General features: G+C 38.4%; 1 protein-coding gene across 3 annotated transcripts in view; it reads right to left on the bottom strand.

The window, feature by feature from the left end:
- Positions 1–10,353: 10,353 nt before the first annotated feature.
- The window catches only part of WDR89 (WD repeat domain 89), a 47,397-nt gene continuing 39,094 nt past the window's right edge, over positions 10,354–18,656 (bottom strand). For all 3 annotated transcript variants that reach the window (XM_010846801.1, XM_010846802.1, XM_010846803.1), the window contains one exon: positions 10,354–11,664. In XM_010846801.1, the coding sequence (XP_010845103.1) occupies positions 10,474–11,634 (1,161 nt within the window). In that variant the 5' untranslated portion in view covers positions 11,635–11,664 and the 3' untranslated portion in view covers positions 10,354–10,473. The remainder of the gene's footprint in view (positions 11,665–18,656) is intronic.

Below are 18,656 nucleotides of genomic sequence, written 5' to 3'. Positions count from 1 at the left end.
CTGCAATTCATGGGGTCACAAAGAGTCGGACACAACTGAGCGACTGAACTGAACTGAACTGAACTGATGATTAGTTCTCAAACCCTCCAATGGGACTGTTCAGTTCAGTTCAGTTGCTCAGTCATGTCTGACTCTTTGTGACCTCATGGACTGCAGCATGCCGGGCTTCCCTATCTATCACCACCTCCCAGAGCTTGCTCAAACTCATGCCCATTGAGTCGGTGATGCCATCTAACCGTCTCATCCTCTGTTGTCCCCTTCTCCTCCTGCCTTCAATTTTTCCCAGCATCAGGGTCTTTTCCAGTGAGTCAGTTCTTTACAACAGGTGGCCAAATTATTGGAGTTTCAGCTTAAGCATCAGTCCTTCTAAAGAATATTCAGGACTGATTTCCTTTCGGATTGATTTGCTTGATTTCCTTGCAGTCCAAGAGACTCTCAAGAGTCTTCTCCAACACCACAGTTCAAAAGCATCAATTCTTCAGTGCTCAGCTTTCTTTATAGTTCAACTCTCACATCCATACATGACTACTGGACAAACCATAGCTTTGACTAGATGGACCTTTGTTGGTAAAGTAATGTCTCTGGTTTTTAACATTCTGTCTAGGTTGGTCATAGCTTTTCTTCCACGGAGCAAGTGTCTTTTAATTTCATGGCTGCAGTCACCATCTGCAGTGATTTTGGAGCCCCCCAAAATAAAGTCTGTCACTGTTTCCATTGTTTCCTCATTTATTTGCCATGAAGAAATGGGACCAGATGCCATGATCTTAGTATATTAAGTGTTGAGTTTTAAGCCAGCTTTTTCACTCTCCTCTTTCATTTTCATCAAGAGGCTCTTTAGTTCCTCTTCATTTTTTGCCATTAGGGTGGTGTCATGTGCATGCATACCTGAGGTTATTGATATTTCTCCCAGCAATCTTGATTCCAGCTTGTGCTTCATCTAGCCTGGCATTTCACATGATGTACTCTGCATCTGAGTTAAATAAGCAGGGTGACAATATACAGCCCTGATGAACTCCTTTCCCTGTTTGGAACCAGTCTGTTGTTCCATGTCCAGTTCTAACTCTTGCTTCTTGACCTGCATACAGATTTCTCAGGAGGCAGGTCAGGTGGTCTGGTATTCCCATCTTGAAGAATTTTCCACAATTTGTTGTGATCACACAAAGGCTTTGGTGTAATCAATACGGAAGTAGACATTTTTCTGGAATTCTCTTGCTTTTTCTATGATCCAGCAGATGTTAGCAATTTGATTTCTGTTTCCTCTGCCTTTTCTAAATTAAGCTTGAACATCTGGAATTTCATGGTTCATGTACTGTTGAAGCCTGGCGTGGAGAATTTTGAGCATTCCTTTGCTAGGGTGTGAGATGAGTGCAATTGTGTGGTAGTTTGAGCATTCTTTGGCATTGCCTTTCTTAGGGATTGGAATGAAAACTGACCTTTTTGAGTCCCATGGCCACTGCTGAGTTTTCCCAATTTGCTGGCATATTGAGTGCAGCACTTTCACAGCCTCATCTTTTAGGATTTGAAATAGCTCAACTGGAATTCCATCACCTCCACTAGCTTTGTTCATGGCAATGCTTCCTAAGGCCCACTTGACTTCACATTCCAGGATGTCTGGCTCTAGATGAGTGATCACACCATCGTGTTATCTCATGAAGGTTGTTTTTTCTATAGTTCTTCTGTGTGTTGTTGCCACCCCTTCTTAATATCTTCTGCTTGTTAGGTTTATACCGCTTCTGTCCTTTATTGTGCCCATCTTTGCATGAAATATTCACTTGGTTTCCCTGATTTTCTTGAAGAGATCTCTAGTCTTTCCCATTCTATTGTTTTCCTCTGTGTCTTTGCATTGATCACTTAGGAAGGCTTTCTTATCTCTCCATGTTATTCTTTGGAATTCTGCATTCAAATGAGTATATCTTTCCTTTTCTCCTTTGCCTTTCGCTTCTCTTCTTTTCCCAGCTATTTGTAAGGTCTCCTCAGACAACCGTTTTGCCTTTTGCATTTCTTTTTCTTGGGGATGGTCTTGATCACTGCCTCCTGTACAATGTCACGAACCTCTGTCCACAGTTCTTCAGGTACTCCATCAGATCTAATCCCTTGAACCTATTTGTCACTTCCACTTATAATTGTAAGGGATTTGATTTAGGTCATACCTGAATGGTCTAGTGGTTTTCTCTACTTTCTTCAATTTAAGTCTGAATTTTGCAATAAGGAGTTCATGATCTGAGCCACAGTCAGCTCCTGGTCTTGTTTGTGCTGACTGTATACAGCTTCTCCATCTTTGGGTGCAAAGAATATAATCAGTGTGGTAGCAGGAGCCATGGCTATCTGTTGCAGGGGTCTTTGGTTCACTGTGTGGTTATCAGATAGGTGAGGCAGAGGTTGTGGAAGTTTGGGGCAGTACACAGAACACTTACATATATGTGGTTTGTTGTGTGGGTTGCAGTTGCATTTCTGGGCTTGGATGGGGCTTCATTGCAAAGAATGAAGTTGTGATGGAGCTAGAGATTGATGAAAGGACCAGAGCCTGAAGCTCTGAAAGTCATGAGGGGCATAGGTATAGAATAGGAATGTCCTTGGAAGGAAGGATGCAGCTACGTGGGTGACAGAGCCTGTAGCATAACCCCCTTTGGAGGAGGTCGCCATTAATGCCACTCACCATATAGCCGCCAAGCAGATGACCCACAAACTGCAGAAAGGGGTTGTAATATCCCATCAATGTGATCTTCTTTTCTTTCCTGTTAAAATTATTGTCTTTGCTTTCTCTCCTCCTTCTCTCGTTCTCCCTGTTTCTGAACCCTCTTCCATTACTTTCTCCTTCCATACTAGGCAACCACCCTATGGTGATTAACATGTATAATCGTCTGTATGTGCTTGCAAAATGTGAATTGCTTTTTGTATATTTTAAATTTATATAAATGGTTTTCCCACACATGCATTCCATTTCTTACTCTTTTCATTGGGTACTATATTTTTATGATTAAGCCATATGTCTGAAGTATATAGATCTAGTTTGTGGCTTGTTAAATGTTGCAGAATACTTCATGGTGTACATCCATCACATTTTTACCTGTTTCCCAGGGATGCATATCCAGATTGTCTACTACTCTATGACATCACAAACAATGCCCAATAATGAACCTGGATGCAAATATCTTTGGGCTATCACATCGCAGTGTAATGGCTAGGTCAGAGGGTACATGAACATGTGCTTTTGCTCTCCAGAATAGCTGTATCTGTGTGTCTACACTCCCATCAGCAGTGCAGTAGGATTCCTCTGTGCCCACATGTCTCTAACATTTTGGTATCAGTTTCCTAATTTTTTTAATTATAAAAGATATACGGTGATTAAGTCTTCATTTTTCTGATTGCTAAGAAGTTTGACAATTTTTGTGGGTTTCATCTGAAATTTGCCTTTATATATTTATTGCTAGTTTTTCCATTGGTATTTTCCCTTATTGATTTGCAGAATTCCTTCTATAGTCTACATTTAACCACTCATTGATTCCAAGTATCTTTTCTTCCATCTGTCATTTATCTATAGATCTTTTGTGACCAGAAATGCTTAATTTTGATACAATAATATTTTTTCTGCCTTATACTCTATACTTTTGAAGTTTAAGAAGCCATTTACCACCTCTAAATTAGAGCTCGTCTCATTTAAGATCATGGCATCTGGTCCTATCACTTCATGGCAAATAGATGGGGAAAATGCAGCAACAGTGTCAGATATCATTTTCTTGGGCTTCAAAATCAACGCGGACAGTCCCAGCAGCCATGAAATTAAGACACTTGCTCCTTGAAAGAATAGCTACTACAAACCTAGACAGAGTATTAAAAAGCAGAGACATCACTTTGCCGGCAAAGGTCCATATAGTCGAAACTATGGTTTTTCCAGTAGTCATGCACAGATATAAGAGTTGGACTGTAAAGGCTGAGTACCAAAGAGTTGATGCTTTCAAACTGTGGTGCTGGAGGAGATTCTTGAAATTCCCTTGGACAGCAAGGAGATCAAACCTGTCAATCCTAAAGGAAATTGACACTGAATATACATTGGAAGGACTGATGCTAAATCTGAAGCTCCAAATACCTTGGGTACCTGATGTGAAGAGCTGACTCATTGGAAAGACCCTGACGCTGGGAAAGATTGAGGGCAAGTGGAGAAGAGGACAATAGAGGATGAGATGGTTGGATGGCATCACTAAGTCAATGGACATGAGTCTGAGCAAACTCAGAAAGTTGGTGAAGGACAGGGAATCCTGGCATGCTGCAATTCACGGGGTCACAAGATTTGGACAAGGCTTATCAACTGAATGACATTTATCATTTAAGGAATCTAGTTTTGTTTTTCTCTATATAGTAAGCTGCTGCTGCTGCTAAGTCGCTTCAGTTGTGTCCGACTCTGTGCAACCCCATAGGCAGCAGCCCACCAGGCTCCTCCATCCCTGGGATTCTCCAGGCAAGAACACTGGAGTGGGTTGCCATTTCCTTCTCCAATTCATGAAAGCGAAAAGTGAAAGTGAAGTCGCTCAGTCGTGTCCAACTCTTCACGACCCCATGGAGTGTAGCCCACCAGGCTCCTCCATCCATGGGATTTTCCAGGCAAGAGTACTGGAGTGGGTTGTCATTTCCTTCTCAAATATAGTTAGCTAGTATCCTCTAAATAACTTAATGAAAAAACTTTCCTTTTTCATTATGTCACCTTTATAAAATATTACGTTGCTATACATCCATGCTTTATCTCTGAGTTCTATTCATTTGCATTGTTCTCTGGCCATACAGTAGCTTCCCTGGTAGCTGATAAAGAATCCACCTACAATGCAGGAGACCTTGGTTCAATTCCTGGGTCAGGAAGATCCACTGGAGAAGGGATAGGCTACCCACTCCAGTATTTTGGCCTGGACTCTTTGTCCGACAAAGAGTTGGACACCACTGAGCAACCTTCACTTTCACTTTCAAATGGATATCCTATAATCTTGGTCAATTCTGGGATAGTTTTTAACTTTTGCTTTTGTTAAATGATGTTTGGATTTTTGTAGACTGACCGTCCTCTGGCAACTTTGCTGAACCTCTTTATAGTTCAAATAGTTTGCTGACTGTTGGATTTTTCAGGTATTTTTTATTTGCAAAGGAGTTTTTTTTCCCCCTCTTCTCTTCCAATCCTTACACATTATAGTTTTTTTAAATCGTTCCTTATAGTATTAGCCAGAATCTGTACTACTCCAACAGGCTTCCTCATTGCATTCCGGTCTCAATTCTTCAAAGAAGATGTATTTTAATCTAACATTTCTCCACTAAGAATAACATTTAGTGCGTATTTTGTATATATAAACTTTAACCAAGTTAAAATTATTCTATTGATAGCTTGAGGTTTAGATTTTTCATAAATAGGTATGAAGCCTTACCACGTGTTTTTCTATGTTACTCTTTGTCTATCACTCTGATAGATTTTCTGATGTTGAGTCACCCTAGCATCCCTCAGATAAACCCTATTTATCATGTTTTTAAAAAATACAACATTAGATTTGGTAGCTAATATTTTAAATTGTGAATATATATTCATAACAAACAAAATAAGCCTTTTTCTTCATTTTCATCTGATTTTGGAATCAATGGTACATTTGTCAATAATTACATTTGTAAATTCCACTTGTCAATACTTAAGATTGCCACCTAGCTTTTTGGTTCATATCTGTTTGGTATATCTTTTTTTTTTGCAACAGCTTTATTCAGATGTATTTCACATATAATTCATTTATTTGAAGTGTACAATTTAATAGTTTTTAATATGCCCAGAGTTATGCAACCATAACCACAATCAATTTTTGAATATTTTCATCATCCCCAAAAGAAATCCTATCAGCAATCAGCCATCAACCCTCCCATTTTCCCCCCACCTCCCAGCCCCAGGCAAATACTGTATATATGTTCACTTTATAGATTTGACTATTCTGAAAATTTGATGTAAATGGAATCATACATATGTAGTCTTTTGTGGCTATCTTTACTTAGTGTATTTTCAAGATTCATCAGGGTTGTAGCATACATTAGTACATGGATGAATATTTCTTTCCTTTTCATGGATGAATAATATTGCATCATATGTATACTTTTATCCATTCATCAACTGATGGATATTTGAATTTCCCTCTTTTGGTTATTGTGAATACTGTTATGAATATTCACATACAAGTTTTTGTGTGGATTTGTTTTCAATTCTCTTCAGCATATACCTAGGAGTGAAACTGTTTTATCAAATAGCAACTGTTTGAAGAGTTGTCAGACTGCAGCTATACCATTTTATATTCCTAAAAGCAGTGTGTGAAGCTTTCTCTATACTCTCACCAATACTTTTTTTTTTTTAATTATAGCCATCCTAGTGGGTGTGAAATGGTATCTCATTGTGGTTTCAATTTGCATTTCCCTACTGACTAATGATATTAAGCATCTTTTTTTGTGTGTTTATTGACCACTTGTATATTTTCTTTGGAGAAATGTCTATTCAGATCCTTTGACCATTGAAAAAATTGGGTGGTCTTATTATTGTCATTACACTTGACAGTCTTGTTGGGCCTTTCAACCTGAAGACAAGTTCTGGGATAGCCTCTTATTTCATTTTAATAATTGAATTTTTTCCCACTTACACCATAGTCAGCATTACCTCATATCCTAAATATGTTAAAAACATGGCTTTTCATTTTTACATAGTCCTCTATCAAAAGATCTAAATGTATCAAAGATTTTAAGCAGCATGAGGCATTATCAAACCTGTGTTTTTGATGTTCAGTCAAGAAGAGTAGAGAAAATGAACTGGAGTAGATAAAAGTCTATAATCTTGGAGAGAAATGATGGAAGTCTTACCTAAGGCAGTAGTGGTAGGGGTAAAGCAAAAAAAAAAGGATGACAAGTTTCTACTTCTATTAGGAAGTAGAATGGCACAGGACTTGGTGAGTGATTAAGAGAAAAATGAAAAGTCCTAAGTTACCCTCAGGTGTATGGTTTGGATAATACCAAGCATAGCTGAATTTCTTGAAATAAGAATCATGTATTTTTAATATGTTTAATAGTTACTTATCCATTGTGTGGGCTTCCCTTGTGGTTCAGCTGGTAAAGAATCTGCCTGCAATGCAGGAGATCCAGGTATGATCCCTGGGTTTGGAAGATTCCCTGGAGAAGGGAAAGGCTACCCACTCCAGTATTCTGACTCGAATTCCATGGACTATATAGTCCATGGGGTCGCAAAGAGTCGGACACTACTGAGAGACTTTCACTTTCACTTACTGTTCAGTCTCACTTGAGTTAAGTTAGATCATATCTAAATTTAAGTTACAAATGTTCTATAGAAAAAAAATTTCCCCTAGTGCTACAGTCTCATATATAAGGTACCAAACCTTTAGAAGGATCAACTTTTTAACTAAGATTCTTTGGAGAAATAGTTGAAAGGAAGTATGGAAAAATTAGCAGTAAACAAAAACTCAAGTTTAAAATTATGGATGGAGGAAACACTTTAGAAGAAAATTTTATCACAAAATATTGGAATCTTTCGAAACTAAAAAGTCATTCTGCTTTATAAATACTTTCACTTTTGTATATTTACTTTGAGTTTCAAAACGAATTTTGCAAGATATTTTCCTTTTCATCAGTGAAATACCTGTTTAACCAATAATATTAAAAGTACTAATGCAAATTTACTCAACATATTTTTCTCAAAAATGCAAATAGTATTAAAAGTATAAATGCAAATTTACTAAATATACTTTTCTCAAAAATGAAAATCACTATTTCTGAAAAAGTTTAATTCTATTTAGAGTATTTATATTTAAATATGTCAGTGTATTTAAATATAAATAGGACAGAAAGAGTAAAGACCTAACAGAAGCAGAAGAGATTAAGAGGTGGAAAGAATAGACAGAACTATACAAAAAGAGTCTTAATGACACGGATAACTACAATGTGTGTTCACTTATCTAGACCCAAACATCCTGGAGTGTGAAGTCAAGTGGGCCTTAGGAAGCATTACTACAAACAAAGCTAGTGGAGGTGATAGAATTCCAGCTGAGCTATTTAAAAACCTAAAAGATGATGCTGTTGAAGTGCTGCACTCAATATGTCAGCAAATTTGGAAAGCTCAGCAGTGGCCACCGGACTGGAAAAGGTCAGTTTTCATTCCAATCCCAAAGAAGGGCAATGCCAAAGAATGTTCAAACTACCGCACAGCTGTGCTCATTTCCCATGCTAGTAAGGTTATGCTCAAATCCTTCAAGCTAGGCCTCAGCAGTATGTAAACCAAAAACTTCCAGATGTACAAGCTGGGTTTAGAAAAGGCAGAGGAACCAGAGATCAAATTGCTAACATTCACTGGATCATAGAAAAAGCAACAGGTTTCCAGAAAAGCATAAACTTCTGCTTCATTGACTACACTAAAGTCTTGACTTTAGTGCTAAGTCACTTCAGTCGTGTCTGACTCTTTGTGACCCCATGAACTGTAGCCTGCCAGGCTCCTCTGTCCATGGGATTTTCCAGGAAAAGATATAGTTACCATTTCCTCCTCCAGGGGATCTTCCCAACCCACAGATCAAACCCACATCTCTTATGTCTCCTGAATTGGCAGGCGGGTTCTTTACTACTAGTGCCACCAGTCTGCTTTTTTTTTGACTGTGGGGATCACAACAAATTGTGGAAAATATTTCTCTGGTGGCTCAGACAGTAAAGAATCTGCCCACAATGCGGGAGACCCAGGTTCAATCCCTGGGTTGGAAAGATCCACTGGAGAAGGGAATGGTGCCCACTCCAGTATTCTTGCCTGGAGAATTCCATGGACAGAGGAGCCTGCTGAGCTATGGTCCATGGGGTCTCAAACGCATGTGAGACACAACTGAGTGACTCACACACACACTTAAGGAAATGGGAATACCAGACCACCTTACTTGTTTCCTGAGAAATCTGTATACAAGTCAAGAAGAAACAGTTAGAATCCTACATGGAACAAATGACTGGTTCAAAATTGGGAAAGGAGTAAGACGAGGCTGTATATTGTCACCCTGCTTATTTAACTTATAGAGTAAGTGTTAGTCGCTCAGTAGTGCCCAACTCTTTGTGACCCCATGGCCTGCAGCCCACCAGGCTCGTGTCCATGAGATTTCCAGGCAAGGATACTGGAGTGGGTTGCCACTGCCTTCTCCAGGGGATCTTCCCGACCCAGAAATTGAACCCAGGTCTCCTGCACTGCAGGCAGGTTCTTTACAGACTGAACTACAAGGGAAGCTCATATATAGAGCACATCATGTGAAATGCCAGGCTGGAGGAAGGAGAGTGAAAAAGCTGGCTTAAAATTCAACATTCAAAAAACTAAGATCATGGCATCCAGTCCCATCACTTCATGGCAAATAGAAGGGGCAAAAGTGGAAACAGTGACAGACTATTTTTTTGGGCTCCAAAATCACTGCAGATGGTGACTGCAACCATGAAATTAGAAGACACTTGCTTCTTGGAAGAAAAGCGATGACAAATCTAGACAGCATGTTAAAAAGCAGAGATATCACTTTGCCAACAAAGGTCTGTCTAGTCAAAGCTATGGTTTTTCCAGTAGTCATGTACGGATGTGACAGTTGGACCATAAAGGAGGCTGAGTGCCAAAGAACTGACGCTTTTGAACTGTGGTGTTGGAGAAGACTCTTGAGAGTCCCTTGGACTATAGGGAGATCAAACCAGTCAAGGAAAATCAACCTGAATAGTCACTGGAAGGACTGATGCTGAAGCTGAAGTTCTAATACTTTGGCTACCTGATGTAAAGAGCTGACTTACTGGAATAGACCCTGATGCTGGAAAGACTGAAGGCAAAAGGAGACGAGGATGACAAATGATGAGATGGTTGGATAGCATCACTGACTCAATGAATATGAATTTGAGCAAACCCTGGGAGACAGTGAAGGACAGGGAAGGCTGGCATGCTGCAGTCCATGAGGTCGCAAAGAGTTGAACATGATTTTGCAACTCAACTTACAATGCTAGTGTAGTCTACATGTATTAAGCAAGTGGGGGCTTCTCAAATAAAGAAAAAAGTCTTATTTGGTTTTATAAATAATAAAGATGATTAAAAAAGTAAAAAATTGAGCTTAAAAAATACAACCCAAACCACCTGTTTTTAAAAGTCACACCAGCCATCTACTTCTAAAAAACCCTTATCAAAGCTATTTCTTCAAACCCAACATTTACTAATTCAACAGATGGGTTTTTAAAATGAGGAATGTAATTTTACTTTCAACTCACTGATTATATACTCAACTGGCAGCTTTAAAAAAATAATTTTAGAATACACGAAGACTTGAATTAAACCATTCTCAGCATTTCCCAGGATTGTTTGCTAACTGGCTTGTTTTTATTTATATATGAGCTTTTAACATGTCTACCACAGGTAGTACACAGAAATAATTATTTGCAACTATAAAACCTATCAAGTAAACGCCCAATGTAACATCATTGCTTTTTTCTTCTCTTATAAGAATCATTACTGTGAACGCGAACTCGCTGGTGTACAGAGGATGCTATTTTCATGCTGTCTTTCTTTGTAAATGTCTTCTCTACTGCTCCAGGTTTCCAAAGTAACAACTGTGCGTCTTCTCCTCCAGTTAGCAAAGAATCATCCTGCATATTCCAACAGAAGGACCGGACCGTAGCAGCATGCCCTCCTTGAAGGCTGGTCACATGGACCAATCCTGATGTCATACAGTTCATTATGCGAATAATTCCTGTGTTTGTCCCTCCGACAACAAACAATTTGTCCGTCTTTTCATGATATAGGCCACCAATCAAATAGTCCAAAATCCCTTCTTTCACGTTAATGACTTCTCTGACATCAGGAACGTTCAAACATGTAATTGGTTCATCTGTATCCAGATGATTAAGATCCCACCAACAAAATCCCTCATCATGTGTCATGCAGTAAATCTGTTTATAATCTTTCCCAGACCAACCAATAAAACTTACTGATGAAACTGAGTTACAGGTTGTGACCAGTGCATCGTCTTCATTATCCGCACTAATATCAAATACATTTACCAGGCCATCAGTTGAACCTGAGACTACCATGTTTGGATTACTGGGATGGAAACGTACTTGAGTGATATCATCACTATGTGTCTCTGAATATGCACCAAGTGGCTCTTTGGTAGTAGACAAGTCCTGAGAATTAATTCTTGCATCCCAAAATACCAACAACGCATCATCATCAACTTTTTCTGTACCAGCACAAATGACATGATCATTAGAGCTGATATCAAAACTGATAAAAATATTGGAAGGGTAACCCTTGAACAGCTGGACAGGTTTTCCACTGGCCAGTCGAGCATCCCAACACTTCACAGTGCCATCAGTGCATGAGGAATACACACTGTCATGGGAATTCGCAAACTTGACTCCATTAAGTCCAGGATACCCTCTAAATTCTCGTATTACATTTAACCTTTCTTTATCATGTATTCTGATTGATCCATTAGAACACAAAACAGCAACCAAGCTTCCTTTTTCTGTTTGTACAGTCTTTGATGTGTCTATGCCAAGCAGGTAAGTAGGCTCTTTAGTTTCTGAGGAACGTTTAACAATGTTCAAGTTGGCAAATTGTTCTTCAATCTTCTCCATATCAGGAGTGCATCCAAGGGTAGTAAAAATCTGTAATAAAAACAAAAATTGAAATTAAACCCAAAGTGTCTCTACATTGTAATTAAATCAAGAACATTTCCCTCTGAGAGCTGGCACAAGAAAACAGAAATAAAATCTAATATTTTAATCATTCCCCTACCATGATGTAACTAAAACTCAGCTGCTTCCTTCTAATTCAACCACTTTTTATATACTGAATCTACTGCCAGTAAGAGATTATAAAAATGTATGTACATGTACATACATTGCTTAGTAATTCCTTTCAGCTCAAACCTAATTATTGGTCCTACTCATGGTCCTCAGCATTAGCCAGGATCTCTACTTTGGGATCATCTTCTCCTGGCCCCAGCTACCTTATACAGTTATAGAATCTAACACAGATGTGTTGGCAGAAATATAGTCCCTCAAAGATGTTCATGCCTTCATCCCAGGAACCTATGAGTATGTTAGGTTACATGGCAAAGATGAATTGAGGTCGTAAATGGAATTAAGGTTGCTAATCAGTTGACATTAAAATAGATTATTGAGGATTATCTGGGTGAACCCAAAGTAATCACCAGTGCCCTTAAAAGTAGAAGCAGGCAGAATATGAGAATCAATGGGAGATGTTCCTGTGGAAGAAAGGTTCAGAGAGATACATTACTGGTTTGGGCACGGGAAGCCAATAATTGGGTGGCCTCTAGAGAGTGGAAGAGGCAAGGAAATAGCTTCCTTTAGAGCCTCCACGTGAAAGTGCAACTCTGCTAATCCTTGATTTTAGCCCAGTGAGACCCATTTTGAACTTCTGACCTCCAGAGCTATAAAAAATGTATGTCATTTCAAGCCACCAATTTTGCAGTAATTTGTTACAGCAGTGATAAAAAAAGCTAATAGAGGTACCCAGTAGGAATTGCAGAGATGTGCTTCTCAGGCAGGAGCAGCTTGCAAATGGTAGAGCTGGAATTTGAACCCAGGCATTCCGGCTTCAGAAACGGTGATCTTCACCACCACACCAGATTGCTTCTCAATGGTAGGTTGTATATTGAACAAGTTCCAGGCCAGAAAAATATGCATAAAGTCTAGTGACTTTATCCCAAGTTTTTCTATCTTGGTTTCACCAAATGAATATTCTTGCCAGCCTCACAAATACACATTTTCATTCTAAGATGAAATGCTTTTTTTTTTTCTGTTGCTTTAATGATAGCTTTTTAGCTGTCTGTCTTTTCATCTTTACAAGGAGAAATGAATATGAACTCAAGAGTGGTTAGAAAGATTAACTGAAATTATGTGTCTGGCATATCATGGTATGCATTCAACAAATGTTACATAAAAATGACCAGGATCACCATTACCAATAACACTAACACCACATGGTAGAGAATGCAAATCTATCCGAGTGGCTCCAAACAGCACAATTAAAACAACAGGCAAAAAATATTAAAAGCTGGATTGAGGTTCAAAAGAAGAATAAGCATCTTCTCCAGCTTTAAATTTTGAACATTTTAAAACTTAACAAAAGTTGAAAGAATAGTACAATGGACACCCACACACATACACACAGTCTTTCACCTCCGAGGATCACCAACTTGTTTTCTTCTATCTCTATAAACACAGACACATGCATTTTTGATGAGCTATTTGAAAGTGAACTGCAGACAAAATATCATTTCACTTCTAAATACTTTGACACAGAGAACCTCCCCAATCTTCTGTTTTCTTAACATTGAATTTTTCGAAAAGTCCAGCCAGTTGTCTCATAAAATGTCCTATATTCTAGATTTTTCTAATTGTCTCCTCTTCGAGATTAGATTCCAGTTTAACATTGTTATCAGGGATACAATTTATGTGATGCTGCTGTTACTGCTGCTGCTAAGTCACTTCAGTCGTGTCCGACTCTGTGTGACCCCATAGACGGCAGCCCACCAGGCTTCCCTGTCCCTGGGATTCTCCAGGCAAGAACACTGGAGTGGGTTGCCATTTCCTTCTCCAGTGCATGAAAGTAAAAACTGAAAGTGAAGTTGCTCAGTTGTGTCCGACTCTTCACAACCCCATGGACTGCAGCCTACCACGCTCCTCTATCCATGGGATTTTCCAGGCAAGAGTACTGGAATGGGGTGCCATTGCCTTCTCTGTTATGTGATGCTGGGGACTTCTTACTGCATCACATCATAGAGGCTCATAATAACAACTTTGATCACTTCCTTAAGTTGCTAGTGCTCAAACTGTCTCTGACCTGACCACTGAGAAACTCCTCAGGCCAGCTTCTGTGTGCTTTTGATATGTCATTATCACAATTAGTCCATAAGTCCCTACACGGAACAACTCTGTATAAGAATAAACTAAGTCCGAAAATAGTGAGCTTCCTTTAAGTATTCAGAGACTAGAAGATCATTTACCTCCACAGCATAATTGTTGGTTTTATAACCAGATAGGTTAAATGGCCTTCTCTCCTTGAACACGTCATGCTTCTGTCTCAGGACTGTGGCAGTAGCTACTTCTCTGTCTGGAATACTATCTGTACATTTTTTGTGTGATTAACTCCTGCCTGTTATTCAGGTCTCAATATGTTACCTCCCCAGAGAGAACCTCCCTGATCAACCAACCTGAAGTGGCTGGTCACTCCCTATCATATTGCCCATTTTGTTAAATAAAAAATTAAAAATGCTTTAATTATGAACTATTTCAAATGTACACAGAAGTGTAGAAAAAAGGAAACATACTCAAATACTGGATTACCTAGATTTAACAGATGTTAACATTTTGCCATATTTGCCTCAGTTTTTTATTTAAACAAATGAAACGATAGATACAACTTCTGAGTAAGAAATTCTAAAAATGGCATCACATTTATATGTTATCTTTGCTACAATTTGCTCTTTTCACTTAATATTTTTGAAAAACTTGATTTTACCTGATTTTCTTGCTTTTTTTGTTATCAATATGGTTGTTGAATAAATGAATGAATAATTGATTCAGCTTTCATGCATAAAGAGCTGAAGAGCTCCAGGAGAAGCAGAATAAACCTAAAATGATATCTCATATGTCTGTATGTTTCCAGGGAGAGCTCTGCTTATGGAAATTAGTAACATAATGGCATTCTTTAGCAGTACTTTAAATAAAGCACAAAAAGGAAATATAAAGACTTTATATTTGTGAAAGAAACATTATTTAACATAATTTTTTTTTTTTTGTTTTACTACAAGCTATTCAAATAGGTCCTAAAATGTATGTTCACTTAAGAGTATACTGCCTACACACTTCAAGGAAAAAATCCTTTTTAATTCCAGATAAAAAAAAACTACCCATTCTTGAAATAATCAAAGTGTTAATAAGATTACAAAAGAATTCTTTGCTACTGTTTCATATTGATCTCTGCCTATGAAATATCAGATTGATGAGAATTTTAAGCAATAAGAAAGCTGAATGTGACTTTTAAGTTAACAGTAAGTTATAGGACTACGGCTGTGCACTGCTACCCCCAAGCAATATAGCAGTGCTGTACTCCTCCCCCCATCAGTGTTGCCCAGAGAGTCTGTTTCGCATTGGAACAGTCCCCTACAAGGCTTTAATCCAAAGGATTCTGGGATCGATGATGCAGGCAGAGTGGGGCCCAGATGGAATGCTACAGCAAACCAACATTTTAAGACAGCAGTAATGATAACAATCTCAGTAGTGTTCCACCTGACACACCGTTTAAATGCAGTACAGTGCTTCAAAAAAAGAGAAAGATGTTAGAAGACAGGTAGATCCCACAATGCTCTCAGTATTATAGAGCTTATATTCATTCATCCACAGATACAAACAGTAAAATATTACTTTAACCTCCTTGGGAAAAGATGAAAACCTCTGACTTATGTTTTAACACATTAATATGCCTATGCAAATGAGCCATATTTGAAATATAACTTCCAAGGTTACACAGTTAATCTTAATTTTACACACTAATGAATCATTGTAAAATGATAAATAAACCTTTTTACTTCTGTGTATGCCCTTATCTGAGGGTTTTTTTTTTTTTTTGGCATGATTCTCTTCCCATTCCTCAAGATAAGCCATAGTCTCTCTTTTCTTCTCACTTAGTAACCTCATTGAAATTCATGTTTTCAAGTGCCACCTACATGCCAATGAGCTCATCTATTTACAAGTCCGTATTTCCAAGTGTCAACTAGCCATCTCTCCTTGAATCCCACTACAACTCCAAGTTAAATTGATTATTTATGCTTCCCCTCCATGAAACATTCTCCTTAAAAGTAAAACCAAATTATGCTTTTCAATGTTCTCCATGTTGGTCGATGGTATTGGCACCATGACAACACTCTCATCTACTCAATTACCTAAGCCAGAATCTCTGGGGAATATCCAATTCTCCTATTCAGGCTCTCATCCAATCCCTTTTCAAATCTTTTGCTGCAGGCTACTAACTGAAGTATAAGGTTCAATCTATTTCTGGAGATCAAAACAATATTGACAACTTTATACGGTTCAACCTAACAAAAACGTATAAAGAAAACAAATAAGATTAACCATAATTTTAATATTTTCCCTATTTGTTTCTGTTAGATACATAAAAGGAAGCTAAGTCAGCATTTTAGATCTCAAGAGGCTAGTGAGAGCTGAGGACGCCTTTCTTATACTAATGCACACACACAAATGAAAAACGGCACAAATAGAAAAGAACAGAAAAGAATACTGAAGCAAAGAATAGGGAGGAGAAAAGAAGAGGAATGAAGATAAGCCCAAAAGAGAACAGAACAGAAAGAGAAGGGAAGGCAGTTACTGCCACCACCTCTTAAATCACACTGCACTTTGTACTTTCCCAATACGGAGAAGAGACGAGGAGGAGAAGTCCAGATAAAGGAAGTTCAGTAGAGTCTAAAGCCATGTTGGCTAAAAAGTTTTCATTAAGCCATCTTGAAACACACTAGATGGAAAATGCTCATTAATCTCTAATCTGAGGAACAGTCCTTAGATAACTGAGAGCTGATTTACTTGATAACAACATCCCTAAACATTAAGTATTTCTTCTGGGGCTTTTGCCTTAGTAAGAGTTAAGTTATCTTTATCAACCAAAATGTTCATTTTATTTCCTATTAAAATAAACCCAATAAAGTGTTATTTCTATATATAAAGTACATTATAAATACATCTAACTGCAACTAGGCATTCCTCTTATTTTTGAATTGACCAAGTTTGAATATGAAATCTGAGGGACAGCCTAGCTAGCTTAAATAATTCCATAATGGAAGTGAAAGTCACTCAGTTGTGTCCAACTCTTTGCGACCCCATGGACTATAGAAGAAGTCCATGGAATTCTTCAGGCCAGAATACTGGAGTGGGTAGCCTTTCCCTTCTCCAGGGGATCTTCCCAACCTAGGGATCGAACTCAGGTCTCCTGCATAGCAGGCGTATCCTTTACCAGCTGAGCCACAGGGAAGCAGATAATGGAAGAGGAAGTAGCTTTCTTTCCCATTTAAACAAGATGGAAAAAAGTATTAAAAGAAAACACACATTTTATACCTATTTAGAAACTATTGATTACAAAAGGCACTATACTAAAAATCCTTGGCCATGTATTACTGTGTAGGAAGTCAGAAATGAGCAGTATGTTTAGAAATAGATGCATTTCTATCTTTCCAGTATGAATGTTCATCATACTTGAAAGATCTGACAGCATAAGCAACAAATACTATTACAGTTTTCTACTAAAGAATAACAGTTGTATTTAAACTATATGTTGGATAAACGACTAGTTTTCTTTTGAAACAATTTATCAGACTTGGGTCAGAAAATCTAATTCCCCACAGCTCATACTTAATATTGCCCATTGACCACAAGGAACTCTGATGATGGTAAAATGCAGAGATTCAGCTAATGTCCTAAATGTAGGGAGAAGCTAAATGAGAAAAGTCATTCCGGGATGGTCTTTAACAACAACACAATCCACATTAATAACATAACTACAATAATACTAAAACAATTGGCAAGGTGGGCGAGGACGGCAGAGGCTTGTAGAGAAGAAAACAATCATAACTGGAGTTCAACAAATGCTAGACTGTGTGCTGGAAACTCACATCTAGTATTTTTTTTTTTTAATCTTAATCATTTAACCCTATGAGATAGGCATTATTATCACCACTTCACAGAAGAAACTGAAGCTCAGAAAAACTGAGTAACTTGCCAATGCTTTCACAGGTAATAAGCGGAAAATACAGGGGGAGTTTGATCTGAAATCCAAATTGTAACTTCAAAACCTGTGAACCTGTGTTGATTTCAATTCTATGCTATTCTTCTGTGTAAGTACTAAAATATTAGTGTTGACTTTAATTAAAGAATATGCCTATTAGGCTTTGAGAGGAGGAATTACACATCAGCATAAGCAGATGGAGAAAAAAGGGAGCAGGATGATTGCCAAAAAACACACCAACATGGAAAAAGGCTATAGTAAGTGAAAGTGAAGTCGCTCAGTCGTGTCTGACTCTTTGCAACCCCATGGACTGTAGCCCACCAGGCTCCTCCGTCCATGGGATTCTCCAGGCAGGAATACTGGAGTGGGTTGCCATTTCCTTCTCCAGGGGATCTTCCCGACCCAGGGATTGAGCCCAGGTCTCCTGCATTGCAAGCAGACGCTTTAACCTCTGAGCCACCAGAGAAGCCTAATACTGAACCACTGGCTAAAATCCATGAGCCTTATTCTTCCACCATGAAAACCAAGAAAGGACAAAGTGCTCTCTGGTTCCTCTGCCTTTTCTAAAACCAGCTTGAACATCTGGAAGTTCACGGTTCACATTTTGCTGAAGCCTGGCTTGGAGAATTTTGAGCATTACTTTACTAGCATGTGAGATGAGTGCAGTTTTGCGGTAGTTTGAGCATTCTTTGGCATTGCCTTTCTTTGGGACTGGAGTGAAAACTGACCTTTTCCAGTCCTGTGGCCACTCCTGAGTTTTCCAAATTTGCTGGCATATTGAGTGCAGCACTTTCACAGCATCATCTTTCAGGATTTGAAATAGCTCAACTGGAATTCC

The sequence above is a fragment of the Bison bison genome, unplaced genomic scaffold (assembly GCF_000754665.1).
Source record: "Bison bison bison isolate TAMUID 2011002044 unplaced genomic scaffold, Bison_UMD1.0 scf7180017864239, whole genome shotgun sequence".
Lineage (NCBI taxonomy): Eukaryota > Metazoa > Chordata > Mammalia > Artiodactyla > Bovidae > Bison > Bison bison.
The sequence above is the reverse complement of the archived record's forward strand: the minus strand, read 5'-3'. Positions and strand labels throughout refer to the sequence as shown.